Source organism: Scatophagus argus, chromosome 19, assembly GCF_020382885.2.
Source record: "Scatophagus argus isolate fScaArg1 chromosome 19, fScaArg1.pri, whole genome shotgun sequence".
NCBI lineage: Eukaryota > Metazoa > Chordata > Actinopteri > Scatophagidae > Scatophagus > Scatophagus argus.
In genome coordinates, this window is record NC_058511.1 from 8126792 (window position 1) to 8143685 (window position 16894).

The window sequence follows — 16894 nt, forward strand, 5'->3', positions numbered from 1 at the left end:
ACTTGTTTTCTAAAATAATTATATTAATTGAAAACCTAAACTCAATAAAACAGCTCAATAATGATCAATATTCAAGTTATATGTAAAATGTATTTTCTTTTTAACGCTAATTTAATTTTAATGACAATCAACATTGGAACAAGGAAGAGTAGCACAGAGATGTTTAACGAATTGGAACGTGGCCCAACGGCGCCACGGTTTGAAATCTCCGCGTCGTTGTCCTGTGTTGTTGTGTAGCGTTAACGTCATTCATACATTTTCCTCGCGTTAAATCTTTTAAAACCCATTTTGGGGTCGTTATGGGTGTTCACGAGTTGTGGTCTATCGTCGAGCCGGTTCGTGAATCGGTGCCACTCTACAGTTTGAGCGGAAAGACGCTGGCAGTTGACCTGAGTTTATGGGTGTGCGAGGCCCAGCATGTCCAGGCAATGATGGGGAAAGTTACCAAACCCCACCTTAGGTAAATTCCTTATGATGTGAGATTCAATTCTAATCTTTTAAACCGTGTCTTGTTGTACGTCTGCTTGCCATTTATCACCCTAAGCCGATGTATTTCTTTTTTTGTCCAGGAACTTATTTTTCAGGGTGTCATCCCTCACGTTTATGGGGGTAAAGCTTGTCTTTGTGATGGAGGGGGAAGCCCCTAAACTTAAAGCGGAAACCATGAGCAAGAGGACAGAAACAAGATATGGAGGACTCAAAAAGGCTTCTGCTTCTAAGCCCATAACAAACACCAGCAGAGGGCGCTTTAAATCGGTACTCAGAGAGGTTGGTTGGTTCTCCACTGTCCTGCATCTCTCACGACAGTAATGATTCATTCACGTTGCTTTTTAAGCACTCGTGTTCTTATCTTACCTTATCTTTCCTCTGTAGTGTGCAGACATGTTGGACTCTCTTGGTGTGCCGTGGGTGATAGCTGCTGGGGAGGCTGAGGCCATGTGTGCCTATCTGGACTCACAGGGCCTCGTGGACGGCTGCATCACTAATGATGGAGACGCATTCTTGTATGGAGCCCAGACTGTCTACAGGAACTTCAATATGAACAGTAAAGTATGAAGTCTGGAGATGTTCAGCTTGTCCGCAGTGAACAAACTCGGGCGAAAGTTGATTGTAAATCTCAGGAGTTTTGCTGAATATGCTTCACTGCTCATTTGACAGGCTGCTTCTGTTCAAAATGTTCTGGGGATTTGAGCTGCATTGATCCTTGTGATCCTAACTCAGTGCAGTGATTTGGATTAAACTTTCTCCAGCAAACTAAAGGCACCTGACAAAGCTGTGCTTTTCCAGGATTGTTTTTAAACACAAATTCCCTTTTGCTTTGTTATTTTATAATTTATAAGCAAAATTATTAGTTTAGTAATTAACTAATAATGGATGGACAGCTAGAAACTGCATTTCAGTTTTGATCTTTAGTATTTTATCACAGTATTTATCATCTCTGCAGACACCACCACACACTTCTAGAGGGTCCCAAGTGATTACATTACTTTTTTATGAGTCTATACATTTTGTAGGAAATTACTCATAGCTTTAATCAATAATGAATGTTGGTCTTAGCTACGGCCCTACACCTTTTATTTTAACCAGCAAGTATTTATTCTGTGTTCATCTATATTTGTTAAATTCTGTTTGTTATTTTACTGATGCCTTGACTGTGACAATCATCAAATCACCATGATATTGTTCTCCTGTTTCCCTGCAGGACCCTCAGGTGGACTGTTACAGGACCTCCAGGGTCAAAACAGAGTTACATCTCTCCAGAGAGAATCTTGTCGGTCTGGCCATCCTTCTTGGCTGTGATTATATTCCTAAGGTGGGGAGAGCCCTTTAATCTGAAGTTGCCAACATCAAAATCGTTCATATGAATGACTTAACTGTACATTGGCATTCAATTATAAGGGCATACCTGGGGTTGGTAAAGAGCAGGCTCTGAGGCTTATCCAGATGCTGAAAGGACATACACTTCTGCAGAGGTAGGAAACACAACTTGCCAATCATACTTCTTGATTTTGTCTACGGAGAAACAGTTTATTCCTTTCTGTGTACAAGTGGTAACAAGTCTTGTTTTTGGGCACTTGTAACCTTTCTCTGACCAGGTTCAACCAGTGGAAGGAGGAGAAGGCGGGTGTGTCTGAAGGAGTTGTAAAGAAGGTTGCTCACTGTAACGTGTGTCGACATCCTGGTGAGTGGTGCCCCACTTTGAACTATGACCCCCGTTGCTGAGTCTGATAAGAGGTGGTAAGCAAAAGGGGGTGGGGGGGTCTGAATATGCCTCCAACTTTACACCCAATTTATAGTAGTGGGTCATATTTTATATTTTAAGTTGTTTGTCTTGGCTTTTTACCAACTTCTCCTGTTTTCTAGAATATGTATTGATTCCTCTCCTCCATTTTTCAGGTTCGGTGAAGGCACATGAGCGCGGTGGCTGTGTGCTTTGCGACAGCAAACACTTCTGTCAGCCTCAGGACTTTGACTACCAGTGTCCTTGTGACTGGCACCGCTATGAACAGACCCGCCAGGCCTTGTCTTTTGAGGCAAATATCAGGAAGTATGTAACAGGAAATAAATGGTGGATTAATTTTTTCACAAATGTAGTAAAAGTAAGTACAGAAAATGAACAGCAAGAATGAAATGGCACGAGAAAGCAAGAGCATAAAACCAACAAATTATAAAACCAGGACGAGTTACAGTAAATCTCTCATTGATCCTCTTCAGTCAATCTGAGGAAGTGAAATAAATGATAATGTTACTTTAATGCTGAAACAATCAGCAGTAATTTATTAAGTAGTCTGTTAATCTCTATTGACTAGCAGGAAAGTTATTGTTTCAAGTTACGCATGTAACTATATATATACCTGATATCCTTGCATTTTGGACCATTAGCCAGAGAAAACAAAACTTGAGACAACACGGGCTTTGAAAACTCATAATCAGTGTCATGATGCTTTTAAAGTTGTGTGTGTTCTTGTTTGTTTCTTTTTAAGGAAAACACTGGCAAGTCAACAGTTCCCCTTTACAGAGGTACAGCTGTTCTCGTCTGCTTGGTGTTCATAAGTGGTATAATAACCTAGAATATATGGTGGTAACACTTGATTTGCATTTTGCAGATCATTAGGGAGTTCCTGATTTCCAAGGATAAGCCTGTGTCACATTTCAAGAGGAGACGGCCAAATATGCTGCTAATGCAGGTACACGGTGGATTTAAATTACTTGTTCAGGTGGTTGTCTCTTTCGTTGGTTGCATGTAAAATAGTTGTGTTTTTTTTCCAGAATTTTGCCTATAACAAGATGGAGTGGCCGAAGCACTACACCAGTGAAAAGGTTTTAGTTTTGATGACCTACGCAGAGCTGGTGAACCGAACATATGGAAAAGAAATGTCGTCCCAAATCAAGCCACTCAGGTAGTCAAGTTCAGTTTCAATTTTTTTTATAACCACCAGTTTTTGGGATAAAAGTTCATTTCAGTACGTGCTTAATGAACAAGACCTCTTTCCCACAAAGAATATTAAAACCAAGAGTGAGGAATGCCATCGCTTGCTTTGAAATCATCTGGAGCACACCAGGTCAGTTTAAATCACTCAACAAAGGACACTATTCATATCAATATATTTAATATTTTTCTGTTTTTCCTGCAGTCAGAGAATCAAAGCTTAATATTAAGAAAACATCCTCTGGGTTGAGTGACATGACTGCTGCATTAAGCGGAGGTTGGGGTGCAGGGTGCTCGTCACCGGGTTGTCTGTTAGTGACTTGCTGTGAGGTGGGGTTTGGAGGTGACAGATCAGTCACAACAGCCACTAGGTGCTAAACTGACTTCCTCCCCAGGCTGGGAAATCTGTCATATCAAAGTCTGCTTCTCTAACAAGCCCACCTGACGTGACCAGCCTGAGGATGTCTCAGTCGGCTAATTCAAAATGTTGTTCCTCATTTGTTCTGTTATATCATACAGTTTAATGAGTGGTAGATTGACAAAGGTTTCTCAAGAGTTCATCGTCTCACTACACTCATACATATAACACATGTATGTATTCCAGAATTGCTTTATAAGCAAAGTGGTTGACAAGGTATGGTAGCATTTATGATTTAAAAAGCCTAAAATATATATTGTTATTTTGTATTGAGAAGTTAATTAACTCAAAATTAACCGTCAACTATTCTGCTAATTGATTCGTGTCATTTTGTCAAGCAGAAATGACAACTATTTTATTGTTCCAGGTTTTCAAGTGTGACAGTTTGCTGATTTTCCTTTTAGTATCATTATATTTAACTGAATATTTTTTTTTCTATGTTGTCGATCTGACCTAATAAGGCATTTGATGATGTAAATTTGGTCACTAGGACACTTAATGTGTTTTACCCCATTTTTTTGATGGTTCTAGAACAAACAATAAATCAAAAACACTTATTGAGACCATTGTGGACCTGACCTTGACATCTTTTTTTTGACAGACCATTATGTGTTTCCTGATGATTGGCCTGCAGAGGATCAACATGAGGTGAGGACGGTGGAGGAAGCGTCTCTCTTCCGTGTGGCCTTCCCAGAGCTGGTGGAGAGCTACATGAGAGACAAAGCTCTGGCTGAGGAGAACAAGCTCAAGAGTAAGACAACAAAGTGATAGTATTCACTTTAAATAAGGCCTTATTAGTACATGAACATACATACATACACCCCCCAACACACACACAGATTTGATAAGCTGTAAGACTTCCCACACTGTGCTGAAAAGGATGTGATCAAAGGTACCTGGAGCTTTGACTTGTTTTTCAAGGCTGCCTAATATAGCAGCTCTGACACCTGAAAATGTAGAGTTTGGCAGCTCGGCTAGTTCACACCAAAGGCTTTGATGCAGACATGAGGTGTCTGTCTCCTGGGCTTCACTGTCACTTTATCCCACACCACCACCACCAACCATAACTGCTGCAGAGCTTCACTTCCTAATGTGTAGGAAAACCACCACTGAGACTGACAGAGATTTACAGCTAAGAATGAATATGTTCACAGCAGCTATTAAATCATTCAAAATGTGTTTGTGATCTTTTAGAGTTTGAACCCTAACATCCAGTGTCAATCTTCCTTACAGAGAAAAAGCCAAAGGGTAAAAAGGAGAAACCATCTGACCTGATGTCAGATGGTATTTCAGACCTCTTGTCCCAGATGACCCTGCAGAGTTCCTCTGAAACTCAGCCACAAACGCTCCCTAATGTTTCAAACACAGCGGAAGTGGTGCTTGTGGACACTCCAGTGAACCATAAACAGCAGCGGAAGTTAAAAGAAGACCACAGAGGTCTGGGTGATTACCCAAGTACTCCTCTGTCTCATGCAGGACCAGAAAGTTCACCTTCTGTCTCTGCTGTTGTTGACGCTTTACACCTGAGTGATATTGACTGGGATGCTTTGTCCTTCACGTCCTCTCCAACTCCACAATCGGCCGCAAACCACGCCACTGAACCCACACTAAGCAAAACCACAGGCAGTGAGGCCAAGGAAACGGAGCACAGGAACAACGGGCACAAAAACTCAAGTGACGTCAAAGAGGCCGACTCCAGATCTGCTATGGAGTTGTGCAACGTGGAGTGTCCTCTAAGGGACAGGGTGCTCATGAGGAACACCTCTAAAGCTATAAACCAGATGGAGGTGCACAATGATTTGGTCTCCAAACAACTAAACTATGAGCTTGCCTCTCTTAAACACACTTCTTCTCATAACTCAAACTCAACACCAAATGGACAAATCTCCAGTAAATGTAGCCATGAGAATAAATCAGGGAAGGAATCTGCCATGGTTACAAAGGAACCACTCACTGACAAAAGGCAGTGTGCAACAAATAAAGCAGAGACAGAATCCCACAGTGCAAATCAGCAGCTGAGGCCTCCAGTGCAAGCTCAAAGTAAGACAAAGAGCAAATTTAAAGACTCCCAAAAGCCTCCTCAGAAATATAAATTTGTCAGAACAGCCATTTCATCCTCAGCTGTCCCACCACAGAGGTGCCACTCTGACCCAGGCCAAAGGGAGAAAAACATGCTGCAGAGTCAGACCACCAAGAAGAGTGTGTGTATGAGCATGGGTTCATCCAGTGAGGAAAGTGACACAGAGAACCTGCAGTTTGGACCTCAAAGGAAAGCTAAGATCAAGCCAACAAATAAGATAAAGCACAGCTTCCTTTCAGACTTCCCCCTGAAACCTGTTTCTAGACCTAAAACAACCAAACAGACAGAGAAGACAGCTCGCACTGTGCCATCAGTACAGCTAAAACCACAGAGCTGCAGTGTAGATATTGAGACAGACAGCATACCCGTATCAACAGAAAGCACGTGTCAGGATGTCTCAGCAGCTCATGTGGATGATGATGTGCTCCTTCAGACTCCAGCATCGCCTGTCGCTGTGGTGGACAGTGACGATTCAGTGGTTTGTAGTGAGAGTCCGCTGCCACTGGCTGAGCGACTGAGACTGAAATTCCTCAAGTGACCAGCATGATTACTGAATAATGGACAACATTTATGCTACTTTTTTGTTGAATGTGAAAGTTAACTTATAATGTTGAAGGGGGGAAAAAAAACAAGATCTTACCTGGAGATCTATTCACCAGCTTGTTAGAGTAGAGCTGCACCAATAAGACAATTTATTACCTGACAGAGAATTAATCTGCAACTTTTTGGATAGCTTGTTTAAGTATTTTTTCAAGCACATATGAATTCTTCCAGCAACTCAAATACAAGACTTTGCTGCTTTTAACATTGCAATAAATGTAATATATTTTTTTGGACTGTTTGGACAAGACAATGAGACAAGACACACTTTTATGTATTAAATGAGTGAGATGTGGTTTAAAAGCACCACTTCTTGATGAGTGTTTCACTGTTCCTGACAGGAACAGTTGATGTAAAACAGGGAGAAAGGTTGTGGATTAGGACAGCTTTCAGCATTAAATGGTATTTCATTTTGACAAGGAACATAGAGAGAGGGAGCAGTACAGCTTGGGAGGACGGAGAAGACGCTGAACCATTGGTTTTACAACCTGCCAGTGTTTGGTCCCCTTGATCATGAGTGAGGCCTTGCACACCTTTTTCAGACATGAAAGGTCTGGCAGGAGGTTGGTGACAGCTGCATCCTCTGCCCAAATAACAAGTCAGTCCTGCTGGGTCTTAAATCTTTCCCTTTGTCAGGATAATTCTGATTGTTTTCCAGTGCAAATCAACTTGTCTCCCAAATCATGTTGGCTCATGTAATTCCCTTCTGAAGGATATTTACAGTTCACGGAGAACTTATCAAACTGGAGAAACTACTTTGGAAACAAATAGCGTGACTCCAGGTGGCGACAGATTTTAAGAATAAGCAAAAGAACAGTGAATGTTGAATTATTTTTTGACTTAAATTGTCCCATTTCCAGACAGGATAATGACCCCCCCCCCTTTCTGAACCTTTAGTTACTCTGATATATTTTCAAAAATTTGTCCCTGTAAGGTTGTGTAAGTTGAGAATAGTATTGTCTTGTCTATTTTGCTATAAAACTTAAGACTGAAGACACACGCAGGCCTGACTTGCCAGTGTGGTGTGAAGATCTCGGGTGAAACAGCATCCTTCCATTCCTTCATTGGACAGATCGCATCAAACTGATAATTGTCGTCGTGCAGACTTTAAAGAGTAATTTCCCACAAAAGGAATCTAATTATTTTTCTTTCTTTTACATTATCCGTCTATTTAGCCTTATTCACACCACTGTGATAACGAACGACGCCCTTCGGGAAGGTCGCATTTTGGCACTTGGGGTTTTCTTTGAACTTTTTTCGCCTCAGCTGTGAACCCATAAACCTCCGGAGATCTGCTTCTATATAAAAACGCTTTGGCCGAACCACCTTCACACAATCTGCCTGTCATTCACCCTTAATGTCATGCTCGCTGCATGAACCTCTGGAAGTCTCGGAATATATCTAGCATGGACCTGGAGGTTGTTTCAGCCAAAATACTGTCTGAGTGGAGCAGTTTGGGAGACGATCAGGACTCGCTTCAGTCCACCTCACCGGAGTCCTCGATTGACTCCATGTGCTCTTCGCCGGAGATGTGCTGCTCCAGCGGCCATCAGGAGGTCAATGAGTTCCCTTTCGGCTTCGCGGAACGCAGATCAACTCCAACGGCGCAGAGGCTGAGCAAGCCCAAGATGTCCACCAAAAGACGCATGAAGGCCAGCGAGAGGGAGAAGATGCGGATGAGGAGTCTTGCAGAGGCTTTGCACCAGCTTCGTGACTACCTGCCGCCGGACTACAGCAAAAGAGGACAACCTCTAACCAAGATACAAACCCTCAAATACACAATTGAATACATCAATAAGCTTTCAGATATCCTGAGCCGCGCGTAACGGACGCCTTAACGGACACGAATGAACCCAATTTACGCACAGGTTCACACTCAGCTGGATGTTTTATGAAATTATTTTTTCTTATGTGCAGTGCAGCATCTTTAAGATAACTTAATCATTCGACTGCATTTCATATTTCACTTTCTCTTTGTTTGGCCCTTGGTGTAAATATTGTTTAGCGGGTATTTGGCAATTATTATTTTTTTGTATATGATGCTGCTTTTACTGTTTGTTGATGTGTATATGTTTCACTGATGATATGTTGATGGGTACGAAATACAGCTTTACTGATGAAGAAACTCTACTGAAACTGTTTACAGAGAATTTAGAAAAGCAATACAAAACATACTGTCATGCTGTGATTGATATGATTTCAGTCTTTTTGTTTATTGGTACATTTTAAAACTAGCTGCATGATATTTTCTGTTATGAGTCTGAAAGCTGTTTAATAATTAGTCATTTTGTTTTTTATTCAGGATGAGTTAAACAGTCTATTTACTTCTTTGCATTTCATCCGTTTATAAAACAACGGGCTTGTTTATCATGTTTACACAAATCCAGTGTGTCAGATTCCAGTTTACCTTCTCAAACATGTTTTCTACTTAAACGTGTACAAATAAATTAGCGTTATGTGTTGAACTTGTGGCCCATTTAATTAATGAACTGTCTTCTGGACGAGCAGGAGAAATTGAACGCAAGTCAGGCAGTTCCTCCAATCAGAACGCCAAAATATCGAACGCAGACGGAATGGGAACAACAATTAACCAATCAGACAGCAGCATTCTTCCCTGTGGGCGTAACTTTTCCATAATGTGTTCCTCACAAAGAAATCCCAACCTGGGATGTAGTCTAGTCTGTCGAAGCCGCCATTTCAAAGCGCGAAGAAGCTGCAGAAACCGTTGGAAATTTTGTACATTTTTTATTTTTCTAAGATATTTTTTTATTTTTCTTAGCAAATAGGAAAATTACATTACTTTTTGAATCTACCTCGCCTGCATCACTAACAGAAGTAAGTCATTCCTTCTCTAACGATACGTTTCAATGGAGCACCAAAGCGTTTTAAAATTCTCAGGAACGCCCCTTTCGTAGATCACTACTATTTCAGTGCCCACTTGGTATATGGCTTTTTTATTTAGCAATTTCAGTCAGGAAAATGGCTACTCAAGCGTCACCTACACGTGTAAATACTGTTTATTACGAAGTAACTGAACACAACATAGTTCAAAGTCAGGATTGTTCTGCGACGTTAAATCCAGGAATTAGTCAGGGCCTTCCGAGCTCTTTGCATCATAATTTAGCCGGCTGTGCTTCAACATTAGCTCCTACACGCTACAACAGTATTGAAGACTATTGTTAGCCCTTAAGTGCATTTGTTGAACAATGGCCCTCTTGTTTAGCTTAATATTTAAGGTCTCACATCGCTCCAACCGCCTGTCAGGATTAGGATAAAAATGTTTCCGTGACGCTCGACGTGCCTTTGTCTGTGCAGGCTTATATGCTTTAAAATAACATTGTGTGTGCAACGTCAAGTGATAGGCGGTTCTCCATGACAGGGTTATACTCTTTAAAGTTTATGTTGATTGTCACAGGGGTTAGAAGCAATGGGAGTGCTTCACAACCCGTGTGCTCTGGCTTCCTCTACAACATGCAATAATGTGGAGTCAGATAATCTGTTTAGATATCTGTGTAAAGATAGATGTAAAGACATCCATATAGACTATAGGCTATACTTTTATTAGTTTAACATTACCACGAACGACAGTCTTCAGAAAAGAAAATGTACATTTGTAGGCTTAATGTCTTGGCTTTTGTTTTAGACCTCGTAAGGTGTACCTTGTAAACTGGCAACTGAGTGTATACAGTTCAGAGAGAGTATTCGAGAATCAGACTGCATAAATTAAAACAGTCTACAAACGTACTGATACTCACAGCTCGTCTGTCTTTGACTGATAAGAACCGATCCCAGAGACCTATATTACAGATTTTTAAACTGCTGAAACGACCATAATGAAGGAATAATAGTCCTGCGGGGTTAGTACTAAATATTTTATCTCATGGTTAGTTAATCCTTTTCACATTTCACAATCACATTTTAATATCTGCAGAATTGTTTATAAATATTGAGTCGAAGGCTCATTGTGTCCTTGGGCTTTTTCACAATAAGGTTCTCTGATCAGTTTGTAGACTCCTTAAACTCATGGGCATTGCTGGGTCTGAAGCCAAAATATCAGATGAACTGACAGAAAAATAAGTTACAGGCACATCTTTTAGTTTTTCTAAGGTAGTTGCTCCCTCAGGGTGAATTTTGAAGGTTATTTCAAAATGCAAATTCACCATACATGTTAAGTGGCAGTCTCGTGTCTAACACACACTGTCCCTTCCCTTATCTAATCTTTCCCATATACCACAAAAACTCTTGACTCCCACTCCACTCTCCACTGTCTAGTATTGCCATAGATGCTGCAATTTACAGTAGTGATCCAAGCTTTGGTACTAATAATAATTTTCCATCTCACAGCTGTGACTTGCAGTTGTCTGTGCTTAACTTGCAAAGATGTCACCTGCTTCAGTATGAGGCATGCACAGTCCATCACACCCAGTCATAAGCAATGTAGTGAATGCAACGCTGAGGTTTCATGTTTCCAGGAACTGCTGAGTGATATTTTAACAGCTTCCGGTCACATTGTAGAAATACATTATATATTGTGAGTGAGTGAGTATTATAATAAAAACCTGTCATACAACATAGTGAATCTTTGCGAATGAATCTCACATTTGTTAACATTATGCTTGATTACCTTTATAGCTACAGGGAGACTGCAAATTATTTCTGCATGAATTAGTTTTTAAAATGATGAAATGGCCTATTTTTTCTTTCTTTTTTTTCTATGTAGAAGCAAAGTGCATTTTTGCATGTAGAAATCCTTTTAATGCCAAGGCAGGTGTTGCATATGTCTTGCATGTTTAATGTGTGGGAAACATGTGAATGTTCATTTTACTGTCATTGTGACAAAGGACTGTACTAACTGTTGGCCTGCACCCTTTCAGATGGATGCGGACACCGAAGAAAAGAAGACAGAAACTTCGAAAACTTCCAAGGATGAATCTGAGAAATCTGTCTTGGAAAACAAATCCAGGTCAGTCTTATGGTGTTTCTTGTTCCAATGAACATATCTCCCAATCCAAACTGGAGTTGACCATTTTAGGTCTTTTCCTGTTCCATCCATCTGATATTTTTTATATGATATTTATATATATTATTTATGGGTATTAAAGTGAAACTTAGCTCACTGCCTTTGGGTTTTCGTTAATGTGTTGCCTATTACAGCCCAGTTGAAGTTGGACTATTCACTGTGACAGTGTTCCCCATATTGCTCTCCTCAGGGGCCGTGGGTTTAAAGGCCGCGGTCGGGGGAGTCGGATGAGTCGAGGTGGCATGCGTGGGGGGCGGGGCATGATGAAAGGATTAGGTCCACCTGGACACGGGAGGGGTCGACCAAAAGATGGACCCATGAATGGATTTGCACCAATGAGGTATTAATGTTTGAAATTATACATGGTGTTAAATATAAATGACAAATTCTGGCCTTATTAATTTGTATTATCATGCAAATAGATAGTGTGGTTCTAAAACTTGTAATAGATCTTTAGTTAGTATATCTCAAAGTTAAACAGCTATCAGAATCAGAATTCCTTTATTTATCCCTGGAGGGAAATTCTTGGTTTTTGCTGCATTGAAAATGGAAATACTCGACTGCAACTATCTTGCAGAGGAATGAGAAGGATGCGACCCTATCCAGACGTAAGAGGTCATCGAGGTAGAGGTGGACCAATGGGTATGGGCCCTCCTCCTCCTCCTCCTCCACCACCACCTCCCATGCACCTCAGAGGCCCGTTCCCACCCATGCCTAGGTAACCACCTCATACAAACATCATTGATTTAAAAATGATTCTTGTGAGTTTTAAAATGCCTGTTTGTCCCGAAATGTACATTGTTTTGTATGTGTGCTGAAGAGCAAGTAACCATCCGTTTTACCCATATCTTTTTATGGAGCAATTCAGCTTGCACCTGTTACTTGTCACCTTTTGAATCACTAGCCTCCAGTGAGTAGATGTGTGGTGTCACTCAGCTGACCCAACATTTGCATCAACACTGTCCCCGTCTGCAGGCATGGACCCCCTCCACCCCCTCCTCCAGGTCATCCTGGTTTCAGAGGGCGTCCTCCACACCCTCGAGGCCGTGGAATGCCTCCGCCTGGACCTCCACACCACTTCCATCCTCGCGGGCCGAGGGGGTAAGAGCTTTTTAAATATTAATATCATGCTTAAGCTTTGCAAGTCACGATTTTCTGCACTTTCCTTGCACGCCTTTAAGATTCCCAAATAGATTTAAAATGCATCCGGTAAGCATTTGAGACGTGCTTACACCAGTTACATTGCTTCATATCTGTGATGCAAATACGCAGTTAACTGCAAGCCAAAAGACAAAAGGGTCGTGACACAACGCACAGTCTTTTCTTTCCCTTGCTGAAGCCTCGTTATAGCTTAGTTTTCTTCACTTATATACCTTCACTTATATTGTCAGTTCTCACTTTTCTTTCTCAGTTTTTCTATCAGAAGCAGTAATATAACGTTTTGACCAAGTAGTTTCTTACTAATTTTGAGTTAGTGAATGTTAACTTATAAATAATTAAAACAACATACTTACTGTTCAACTCTGTGAAGCCATACTCTTAAATCGTGCATGAAATATTAAATTGCAGATGACATTACACTGTGTTTTGCCATTCAATTAAACACAGAGTAAGTGAGAGGGGATGGCATCCCTGACTGGAATAGTTCAGATGGCTGCTCTTATCAGAGTGTGTCCCCTATTGGCCAAAGCCAAGAATCCAATGTGTGATTTTATCCTTTTACACAGCTACCACAATGGACCAGTCTCTCCGCCTCACCCCCCACCTGGCAGAGGCCAGAGGTGGCCAGGGCCCCCTGGTGGCCGACGCTTTTAACACAGCCTGCCCTAAAAACAATAACCAAGCACCTGTTAATGTAGAAGGGGCCTAAAGTGGTGCAGTAAATTAAATGCCCCTCAATTATGTGTTATGCAAAGTCTGAGTATCTTTATGACATAGTCTGTGGCCAAATGTCTGGTTATTAACATTGTCTACTGGCAAAGAAATACTGTGAATATGACTAATGACAACTGAGGACGCATAAAAATGCCTCACAACTTTTAACAATGTAAAGGCATCCTTGCGTTCTGTGATCTATATTAAAGAAATACTGTTGGTACTGTAGGAGCTATTTGACTTTGTTGAGAATAAGCTGTTTGAAAACACTGTTCTCAAAAGGAGAAAGGTCTTTTCAGAGTTGATAAAATGTTCTGTGATTCTTGTTACAGTCACCCTGTCAGCCTTAAGAAATGTTCCTGATCCTTAATATAGAATTAAAAAAAAGGGTGACATTACATATTTGAAGGTGGGGAACTAATGATGAAAGAGTGCACAACAGCCCTCAAGCACCACTGTTACTAGTTTAGTACACCTTGGACCTCCCTAACCTTTCCTTTTGTTACATGGAAATAGTTACTGTATTTATAACCTCACCAAACCGTGCAGCAAAACATTGTTGAACACTTAAAAAATTTTCAAGTGAAAAGACAATATTCCACTTGTCAAGTATTCATGAGTATTTAATTTTATATCGTTCATGTGCAGCTCTTTTAAGTTATGAGTATTGCTGTTTGGAACATTCATGTTTGTCTTTAGCAATTTATTGTGTAAAGACAAGAAGTAAAAGGCATTAAATGAATAGCATATTGAAATATATATATATATATATATATATATCTAGTAGCTTTTATAAATGAAAGCAAATTCCATTAGTATTTACCTGAGTTATGGATAAGAAATTACTCTTTACTGTGTTCAGTTTTTTGAAGTGTTAGAAAAACTTTATCCACTGTAATTAACATAACTTTTGTGAACCTGTGAATGTGTTTTATGAAAATCGTCGAGATATATGACGTAGTCGTGGAGAAAAAAAATAAAACTAAAAATAAACTCAACTTCTCTTTTTTTGTTTATTCACAAACAAGTCTGAGAGTTGTCATTACAATTTACAGCAATGGCAGAATTGCAGTGTCAAAACGAGGACTGTACCCAGTGGCACAGTAACACCGTTTCATATTTGAAAGTGAACAATTGATCTACGTAAAGACCACCGTAAAGATGCACATTATCATATAGATGTTTCTGGATGAGTATGGAGGACCAAGAGCCCTTAATGAATGTAATATTCAGTGGATCTTAATCATTTCTATAGTCTTGCTGAGGGCTGCAGAAAAGAAAGGGCTTATTAATCCATGAATTGCACTTTTAGTAGCTAAGAACCTGAATTTCACTTACTCATTGCCACTTACCTTAACCTTGTAAACTTGACTGGAGGACTCGATCAACCTCTCCACTTGACAGGCATTGAAATGCTTTTGACTGAACATCACGTCACAGATAAAATTCAGTGGTAGCATGTCTAAAAGGAGGACATCATGTGCAAAGGATCAACACTCTGATATGACCAAGGACTTTTGGATTTTCTTGCTTTCATAATTAGACATTGTCATTCATTTCAATTTGACTTTAAAGGCGACAAAGAGATTTTGAGAATCTCAACATTGTGCGTTTTGGCCATTGTGTTGTGTTGCTGGTCCTAGTCATTGTTATACTTCAGGTTGCATTTGAAGTTGCTGTACCTTATGCATACTATCAAATGAACAAGTTTGGAAAGTCCAGTGATTTACAGTAATGACACCATCTCATGTGATATTCAATGAAAGGGGGGACACCAGTTAAAATATTTAGCTCTTTGGATTTTGCAAACTTCTTGAATTAATAGCCTTTTTTTCCTTAATGTGATGCAAATTTCGATCTACTGAACCTATAGAGACAACACAGAAGCATATGAAGAGGCATTTATAGTTGATAATGTGTGTTGTATGTATGGCACAAACAAGGATTTGTTTCTGGATGAAAAGAGCTCTGTATGTTCTGCAGAATGCTCATGTATGGCTGCAGACGTCATCACAGTTAGCAATGCATAAATTAGCTGCAGACAGGTGTTGGCTGTCTCCGTCTCTTATCTGTCTTCTTCCATCTCTTCAGCACTCTCAGTACATTTTGCTTCCTCTTCAGTCTCTGTAGTCCCTTCTTGTTTCTACCTTTGGTTGATTTATAACAGACTGACTGTTGTTGTCTCCTGAAGGGGGGCACACAGTACAGTTAACCTCCCAGGCCCCAGGAACCCAGGCACCCCCTCACATCTCTCCCCTCCTACACCAGCGGCGTGACATCTGAGGTCTTGCACTTCATTTGAAAAAGGTGAGCCTCCTCTTGTGTCTTAATTTCTAAACCCTCCCTCACATATGCCTGGAGATTCTCTCTTTCAGATGAAATCGTTGAAGCACAGAGGACTGTGGTGTATTCGTTATGGTACTTATTCTTTTATTTATTGCTCTAAACACTAAAAACGTGTTTAGTAAGATTTCTGCTCGCTTTCATGGGTATACATCCATACTGTGAAATCACATTGTGGTGATTCAAGGAGCATGCAGGGATGTGCGGAAAAAGATGAGTCCGCAAGGCAGAATTTTTGCACTAGTAACAGTCATAAAGAATTTTTGACACATCACAGCAGGAAAAGCACAGATGTGAATAGTAACATTAAGGATGACTGGAATCCGTTTAGCTTCTTCAGTTTCAGGGTCCTGGTATCGTGCTTGCAGGCTCACTGTCACCCTGGCATGGCTTACAGAATGGAGCCATTGCTTATGTTACTCAAAGTGGTGGGCGGATGGAAGTTTTGGGGCTTTCTATTTGTGCTGGAAAAAAGATGTGAAGCTTTGAGGCTTGAAACGAGTTGTAGCAGCACAGGGACATCTGGTGGCCGTCAACGTTCAGAGCAAGCCCTTCCACTCCCCTGCTGCAGCACAGTGCCGCCTCAATCATTTGAAGCGTTTCAGTCTCACATGCGTGCAGTAAATGCCCAGGAGGCCCACATGTCATAACTGAATCTTCAGTACTTTTTTTCAGAAGTGTTACATTAAATATTCAGGTAGAATAGTTCTGTATTCTGCAATAGTGATTTAGAGGACAAAACATTTTAAGGATTCAGGTGTTCAGGCATATTTATTTATGTGTGGACAACCAGAGGAAAGTCAGTTTCCTTGACATTTCTGTGCATCTTGCTGAGCTTAGGTTTCCAGATCTGCAGTATTCAAACAAAACCAAAAGTATTTGAATCGTGTCTGTTACTTACACAAGAGCTGCTGCAACAGGCTGCCAATCACTCTGGCACCTGGAGAACTTGCTGGGCCCAAAGTGATACATATTAATCTGATCCAATGATGTAATGTAATCTGATGTAATATATATTAATCTAACAACATTTAAAACCAGACAGGTAAAAGTACTCTAATAATGTGATTTGTGTTGTATGGCAGGAAATGTAAACAGTCTTTCTGCAGCAAGGAACACACTATATGA

The 16894-nt window shown here is 40.6% G+C and overlaps 3 protein-coding genes across 4 annotated transcripts; all 3 read left to right on the top strand.

The window, feature by feature from the left end:
* Positions 1 to 37: 37 nt before the first annotated feature.
* LOC124050090 (flap endonuclease GEN homolog 1) lies at positions 38 to 7767 on the top strand. The gene is made up of 13 exons (XM_046372216.1): positions 38 to 460; positions 570 to 768; positions 874 to 1050; positions 1703 to 1813; positions 1900 to 1973; positions 2097 to 2182; positions 2398 to 2548; positions 2985 to 3021; positions 3108 to 3188; positions 3271 to 3401; positions 3502 to 3563; positions 4450 to 4599; positions 5082 to 7767. Exons 1-13 carry the CDS (start codon positions 300 to 302, stop codon positions 6464 to 6466), a joined length of 2805 nt encoding a protein of 934 aa, XP_046228172.1. The 5' UTR covers positions 38 to 299; the 3' UTR covers positions 6467 to 7767.
* A 167-nt stretch (positions 7768 to 7934) lies between these two features.
* On the top strand, positions 7935 to 8354 carry msgn1 (mesogenin 1). The gene has a single exon (XM_046373925.1). It carries the CDS (start codon positions 7935 to 7937, stop codon positions 8352 to 8354), a length of 420 nt encoding a protein of 139 aa, XP_046229881.1.
* An 806-nt stretch (positions 8355 to 9160) lies between these two features.
* On the top strand, positions 9161 to 16879 carry si:ch211-51e12.7 (uncharacterized protein LOC336335 homolog). 2 transcript variants are annotated; one of them, XM_046372224.1, is made up of 6 exons: positions 9161 to 9363; positions 11403 to 11491; positions 11739 to 11888; positions 12126 to 12266; positions 12524 to 12649; positions 15615 to 16879. In XM_046372224.1, exons 2-6 carry the CDS (start codon positions 11403 to 11405, stop codon positions 15697 to 15699), a joined length of 591 nt encoding a protein of 196 aa, XP_046228180.1. In that variant the 5' UTR covers positions 9161 to 9363; the 3' UTR covers positions 15700 to 16879. The 2 variants fall into 2 exon arrangements, with proteins under 2 accessions (XP_046228180.1, XP_046228178.1); XM_046372222.1 differs by lacking the exon at positions 15615 to 16879 and adding an exon at positions 13276 to 14421 and having other exon boundaries at positions 9164 to 9363.
* The last annotated feature ends 15 nt before the right edge of the window (positions 16880 to 16894 follow it).